Source organism: Colias croceus, chromosome 20, assembly GCF_905220415.1.
Source record: "Colias croceus chromosome 20, ilColCroc2.1".
NCBI lineage: Eukaryota > Metazoa > Arthropoda > Insecta > Lepidoptera > Pieridae > Colias > Colias croceus.
Window position 1 is genome coordinate 8,541,868 of NC_059556.1, and position 7,250 is coordinate 8,549,117.

Here is a 7,250-nt window from a genome sequence, read left to right on the forward strand (position 1 = left end):
TGTTTTATTTTTAATTCATTGTAACTAAAGAAGAATGCTTTCTAAAATTTAAAATTATTCCTCGAGACGTTATAATTATGTAGAATTTGTGCAAGACATTTTATTTTGAAAGATGTAGAATTGATAGAAAAGTTGACGATTTTTAATTACTAAAACCCACCTAAAACCATTGATGAACAAAATTGCGGAATAAAATTTAAAGTCTTAATTCCATATGGTACGTTACAGATTTAAGATTTTTAATTTTAAGGAGTAGGTATAGTAGTATTTTTAGTGGGAGACCAGCGGGTATGATGTCTTATATAATATGGTGTGGTCAAGGGTGTGGTTATGGACTTGTTATGGACCTTATGCCTCCTCCACATTACTCGCGAAGTTGAACGAGGTTAGACGAATAGAATAATGTAGAGAGGCACTTCGGCTTACTTCGTCCAACTTTACCTCGCCTCGGCCTACTTCCGTTTGTTGTCGGTTTTTGCGCCCGAGTCAAAGGGCACGAAGTTACCTGAAGTTCGTTCTGAATATGAACGTATGCGCTCCTCGCGAAGTTGACTGTTGAACGAGTGTGTAGTGTAGCACCGCGGACTTCAGTCAACTTCGGCCAAGTACTTCGCCGAGGAACTTCGCGAGTAGTGTGGAGGAGGCATTAGAGATATGGACGTATCTCACAGATGCAATATTTTTTATTATATCTGTTATTTTATGTCAATTTTGTATCGACAATATCACTCATATATTATGTACAATGTACAAACCAGTACAAACTATTTAGTAGCGACATGTAGCGAGAAGTGTGTTGGCCTAAGGTGTTGGCATAGCACTGGCCAATAGATATAAGCTTCTTGGCACTGGCATAGGTATGTTCGTTTTTTAAAATATTGTTCTGTTCTTGTCCGTCATTCAAGCGTTTCATTTTAGATTATCTGTGTCGCCGCCATAAGTTTTGACTTCTAAGTTCTGTCAGCTTTGACTTGAGCGTTGTTTTTGAATACAAATTCACATTTTCAAATTATTCTTTTGACTTTTACTCGTTAATTGAAGGTATTTGTAAAACACTAGTATGCTTTTCCTTAAACCGTTTCGCGAGAAGTGGAAATATTATATGGTTCATATGAAATAAACTTTGTATGAAGTTAATAACCTGAAAGTTTTAGTAAACATTAAACAAACACTAAGTTTATTGAACAAAATGCACATTTTGTGTACGATTTGTAGTGATTTATTGAACCAAGCAGAGAATATCTACGTAACTAAATGTGGACACATATTTCATAACAATTGTTTATCGCAATGGATAGCCAGGTAAGTTTGACCAGATTAAAAACCGATACAATATTCAAACACTATATAAAAGTAATGCAAAAAACACCGTTAGATTACCGCCATTTAAAAATACTACAAATATGTAACAGAAAAGTACAGTTAAAATTTTTTAATTTTAAACTCAGGCCTCGGACCATGGACACAATAGAAAATCTATTGTGTCTGGGACCGATCGGGCCGCTTCGGGCTCAATGGGTTAATAATTTTCACTATGTTACATTTCCAGATCAAAAACCTGTCCGCAGTGTCGTAACAAGGTAACAGACAGGTGTATGTTCAGGGTATATCCAACAATATCGAATGATACTTCAGTTGATGATGTAACAACACTACAGTCTAGGCTTGATGATGCTCAGCTACAACTTCGGCAACAGAGGACTATATGCAATGAAAGCGAAGAGAAGATAAAAAATATTACCGCTGAGCTAAAAAAGAATGAGTATGTTCTTGTAAACTATCATATTTGATATACTACCAGTCTTACTAGTACTTATTGTTTAGTATATTTGTGACTGTATTATAAATGTAAAATTTTGTGAGTATGGATGGATGTTTCTGAATATCATATATTTGCCTTTTTTCTGAATATAATATATTTGCCTTTTTCTAGACACAGATACTTATGAATATAATTTTGACTTTAAATAATAATAAACATAATTTTTTACTAACTGTTACATTAACTACCACCAAATTCAAATGCTTAGAATTAACTGCAAGTGAACCAATACTCACAAATCAACACTTTTTTACTTATTGCAGAGAGCTTTTGAAAGATTATGAAAAGAAATTAGTAACTAAGGAATCGGCTTTAGCAGCGTTAAAGGAACAATTAAAATATGTACAAATACAAAATAAAGAAACCCAAAGACTGAAAGAAGAGAATGAAGTATTGAATAAGAATCTGCAGACTTTAAATGGGTAAGTTTGTTAAAAATCGTGTAGAATAATGTAATTCTCGTTTATTTTGATGATAAAAATCATTGGTGTGTTCAATGGCTAATAAATAATTGTCTCGTTAATTTAGATCTAGATGGATTAATTGATGATGTATTTTATAGATTACAAAAAGTACTCAACGCTACAAGTGAAGAGGTGGAACAAATGCTACAGGGATATGCAGATATCAGGACAGTAGCCACATTCGCTACGGCATTGAAACGGTAATTATGAGTATTATAATAGTAGGGTAGGTTCAGTACAGTAGATAAGTTGTGCACAGAACTAATTCCATTTGACAGCTATGCTGTGAAGTGTGATCATATTCTTTAATTGTTGCGTAGTAAATGCTATAAGCAAAGCAATTCACTCACAAAACACAATACATCTTTACTAATATTATAAAACTGTAGAGTTTGTTTGTTTGTTTTAACGCGCTAAACTCAGGTACCTATTACTGGTCCGATTTGAAAAATTTATTTTAGTGCTAGATGGCCCATTTATTCTTATTATTTATTAATTAATTATATCACGCTAAGACCAACAGGAGCGGAGCAATGCGGGTGAAACCGCGGAGCACTGCTAGTATTTTATATGATGTGAACTGTGAAGTTTTAATATTTTTTTCGTTTCTTACAGCGCTCTATGCGATTCGGAAAAGAAAAAGAACGAATCACGTGACCGCATTCAAACACTGAAACAAAAATTATCTGCAGAGAAGAGGGTGGTTGTTGATCTTCAAGCTAAGTTACTGTAAGTGTATACCTAATTTGATATTTCTATGCTGCTTTAAAATATTAAACAGCAGATAAGTTTCTATGTATTTGCGTTAATTGTTGGAATCAACACAAGTAATAACACAATTTGTATGAATTTGTGTTTGTTACTCTTTCACACAAAACAGTATTATTATTATCCCCAAATATTAAAAACACATACTGTCTACAGACACGCTGAGGAATCCATAGTAAATATGAAAAGGAAGTATAAAAAGGAGCTCAAAAAAAGAAGGACTCCCAGTACTGAAGATCAGAACGCAAACATAAATGTAGTAGAGAATAAACCTGAAGAGAAACAAATGAAAATTGAACTGACGTTTAGCGACTCGCCAACGGTTTTGAACACTGCGGACACTAGTATTGTAAGTTTGTGTTATTTTTAGAGGAAATGCCTTTATTGTGTGATTATTTATTTTAATACTATATAGCTGACGCGATAGACGTGCTGTCTTAGTTAAAATTGTGAATGGTCGTGAAGTAATTTCAATCCAGATGTCGATATAAGTGAAGTTCGTTTGAAACTGAGACAACCTATCTTATCTTTCAAGTTAGTTCAAACTGCACACTTGGTACAAATCAAATTGAAAATCGGTTTAGTAGTTAAGGAGTCCATCGTGGACAAACAACGTGACACGTAAATTTTTTTATGTATAAAGATGTATCAATGTGTGCAATTTGATCATTTAAATTTTAATATTATTAAACGATTTTGAATAATATTTTTTTTTATTCATCACCTTTGGCCTTAGAATAATAACTGATACAAAAATTACAAACAGCTATTTCATTATTTTTTATCAAACTGTTATTCACATAAACTATTACTTTTTGGTTTACTATACGTTTTTTACACAGGCCAATGTGTTAACAATATCAACTTGTACAATTGTTGCATCTTATTTTCAGAGTTCACTAGTGAATAAAATAGAAAACGCGGAATCGCCATATTTAAATTTAAAACAAAGCAGTCTAGTGTTGACTGCTTTACAGAGACATCCCAACCATCCTCTACCTGAAAAGAATTTGAAGGTATTGTGAATATATATTTATATGGACAAATTATACAAAATTTTGAACCTAAGAACCTAGAAATTTTTAATTTTTTGTAATTTTTTATACTCTTTTGAAACTTACTAAATGTTGCTTGCAGAGAATCAATGCCATTTTGATAGTAAAGTTATTGATAATATAAAGATGATTGATATTATAAAGATGATTGTCAATTTCTACTAAAAGATAATATACCTAGAAAATTTTGTATTCAGACATAAACTTTAACAATTTTTTTTTATTTTTACAGCCCTCAGAATTCGCAATATTGAAGTCGTCCAAAAACGCAGTAGCCGGGAAGTCAGATACCTTCAAAAACAGTATATTCCACAAGAAGGAGAAAACTAAAATAGACTTTAAAACGAACAATGCTAATTTGGATGATCTTAACATTTCATATGATGGACTCGGAGGTCATTCGAAACTAGATGTTTTTCCCGTACCTAACACTAGACCGCCATTAAAAAGCTGTATCCCTAAATTAACCGCCAAACATAAGTTGAAAAGACCAAATCCCTCCAGCCCCGATTTAGAAAAATTCTTCAAGAAGAAAAAGGAATAATTGGCTGTAGGAAAAATATATTTAAAAAAAGGAACAAATATTTCCCGCCTAAAATCAAATAGTGTTTTTATACAGATAACATCACACTTTTTTTGTATATATATAAGAAAAAAAATTATAAACTCGTGATACAATACTGGCTTATTCTATTTTTGTAATGAAAAATCTACTATAAAGCCATGGAATTTGCACATAACTTTTGGTCGCGGGTTCGATTAATTATTGAATAATTAATAATTGTTAATTATTGTTATTTGAATACGAAATATCACAAGTAGAGGTTAAATATTTATTTTTAGGATTAGTTCAATGTTCGTATGGACAATACCAGAGAAGAATGTTTTTAGTGTTGAAAGATATGTACTTATAAGGAAATTATTAATAAAATTGTTTTTTATTTTATTATATTATTTTATTTTGTTTTAACCCTACCTATATAATATTTACGATAAGCTCCCTTTTATTGAGGAGTGGAACAATTTAATAGTTTTCTTTATTAACCGACTTCAAAAAAAAGGAGGAGGTTATCAATTCGGCCGGTATATTTTTTTTTTTTTTTTTTTTTATGTATGTACACCGATTACTCCGAGGTTTCTGAACCGATTTACGTGATTCTTTTTTTGTTCGATGCAGGATGGTGTCGAATTGGTCCCATAAAAATTTTATTCGGCTAGGCCCAGTAGTTTTTATTTTATGAGCATTTTTGTCTGTACTCGATGACTTAATTGGAATGTAGCAAGTAACTTTGATTCACTTCCCGGTAACCGATTGAGCTGAAATTTTGTATAAGTGTGTAAATTGGATAGCGATGAAACATTATCATGACATAGAGCTGATTTGATGATGGAATCGGAAGGTGGCCATAGGAACTCAGTAATATATTGACTCAACTTTATCGAGTTTGGGCTCGTTTGATTCGTGTTGAAAATTACACTAAAAAGTATTAAATAAAATTAACTGCGTTAAAAACAACCGACTTCAAAAACGGAAAAGTAAAAAATAAAAAAGATTTGATATTATTAATTGCTACATATTATTTAGATGTGCTATTTATTAAATAGGTTTGAAGTCGGTGCCAAACACTAAGCACTTAGTATTAAGCCCGTGCACCGACATCAAACCTATTTAATAAATAGCACATCTAAATAATATGTAGCAATTAATAATATCAAATCTTTTTTATTTTTTACTTTTCCGTTTTTGAAGTCGGTTGTTTTTAACGCAGTTAATTTTATTTGATTATTTTTAATTTTATTGAGTTATTACTTGAATGGAACCAATGTTATGCTTGGGCATTGCTCTGAGTTGGGCACACTTGGGCATGATGAATGATAAAGTCACAGATAAAATAATGGCGTATGGTATGTAATATCCCGTGGTAATATCCATAATTAATATTGCATAAGGTCATAACAAGCATAAATCAATAGAAAAAAATTGTGTTTGTTACACTTCTTATAACTTGGGGACAGCCGAATGGAAAACGTAGTAAAATTGTAGTAAAAAAGGGCCCTTTTCAAAAATGTAAATAATAGAAGAGAATAACCACAGAACAGTGAACATAATAGAAGTGCTATAATGTCATCATTAGTATGAAAACCAGTGTCGCCAAACCCACACATTTAAACCGATATTTATACAGTACACTACAAGTAAACTATGCCTTTGATTGGACAGCTTAATTTGAGTAAAAACTGACTTAGGTTATAAATTCAGCATTTCAATATGTACCCTAACGAACCAAGTTACGGTTTATTTTAGTATAACATCCCTAGGTATATTAGCTGTTTTGTTTCTCTTTGCTCAGAAATTCCAAATTCGAAAACATTCAGCTATTCCACAACAGATGGCGTTGGTTTTCAATACATATAACTTTGAACCTCTACACATAAAGATAAGGTTGAAATTTGTGTCACTCTAAATTAATGACATTAACTTGACATTAACCTGATGCTATGCTTTAAGGGATGTCAGCCTTGTTATCGATAATTCACAAATAAATATATTTTTGTGCATTTTTTTTTCTTTCTATTATATGAGTATAGGATAATGTGTCACATTTTGGAGTATGTTTATTACTACTAAGTACGTCTTTTCATATTATTATATTTAAATAAAAAACGGAATAGAATAGTATAAATCTATATTTACAAAACAAACAGAAAATATGCATTATTTTAAATCTTGGAACTGCCGTAGGTTTGATGTATCGGTGGCCTTTGTTAGACTGCTTAATGCTGTTCGGCATCCAGTTAACTCGTCACGTTGCATTTATTATCCATTTCTCTTTTAAATTAGGCTCTTTCGAAAATCTATAAATAAATAGGACAAATGAAAGCTAAGGAAAAATAGAATAAAATTTAATATTTAAAATGTTTGTCTTTTCTAAAGTATCGATACTGTCGATATGCGCCACATGCATCACTAATCCGACATTCGTTTGTTTATTTCAATAATATTCCAGAAAGTCTTGTTTGCTGTTCAATCTATATTAGTACTTATTTTTTATGGATTAAGGTTCATTTTGACTTAATATTTTTATAAATTTTTGACAAATTACGACAAGCGAAGTTGTAACATAAAATATATTTAAAATA

General features: G+C 31.4%; 1 protein-coding gene across 1 annotated transcript; it reads left to right on the top strand.

The window, feature by feature from the left end:
- Positions 1–1,017: 1,017 nt before the first annotated feature.
- Positions 1,018–5,055, top strand: LOC123701091 (E3 ubiquitin-protein ligase TRAIP-like). Its single transcript, XM_045648529.1, has 8 exons — positions 1,018–1,302; positions 1,550–1,762; positions 2,086–2,244; positions 2,385–2,486; positions 2,902–3,015; positions 3,211–3,403; positions 3,948–4,070; positions 4,342–5,055. Exons 1-8 carry the CDS (start codon positions 1,190–1,192, stop codon positions 4,651–4,653), a joined length of 1,329 nt encoding a protein of 442 aa, XP_045504485.1. The 5' UTR covers positions 1,018–1,189; the 3' UTR covers positions 4,654–5,055.
- The last annotated feature ends 2,195 nt before the right edge of the window (positions 5,056–7,250 follow it).

Coding starts and splice junctions, on each gene's coding strand:
- LOC123701091 (XM_045648529.1), top strand. CDS start 1,190: ATGCACATTTTGTGTACGATTTGTAGTGATTTATTGAACCAAGCAGAG. Junction 1,763..2,085: donor GCTGAGCTAAAAAAGAATGA/GTATGTTCTTGT, acceptor TACTTATTGCAG/AGAGCTTTTGAAAGATTATG. Junction 3,016..3,210: donor GATCTTCAAGCTAAGTTACT/GTAAGTGTATAC, acceptor TACTGTCTACAG/ACACGCTGAGGAATCCATAG.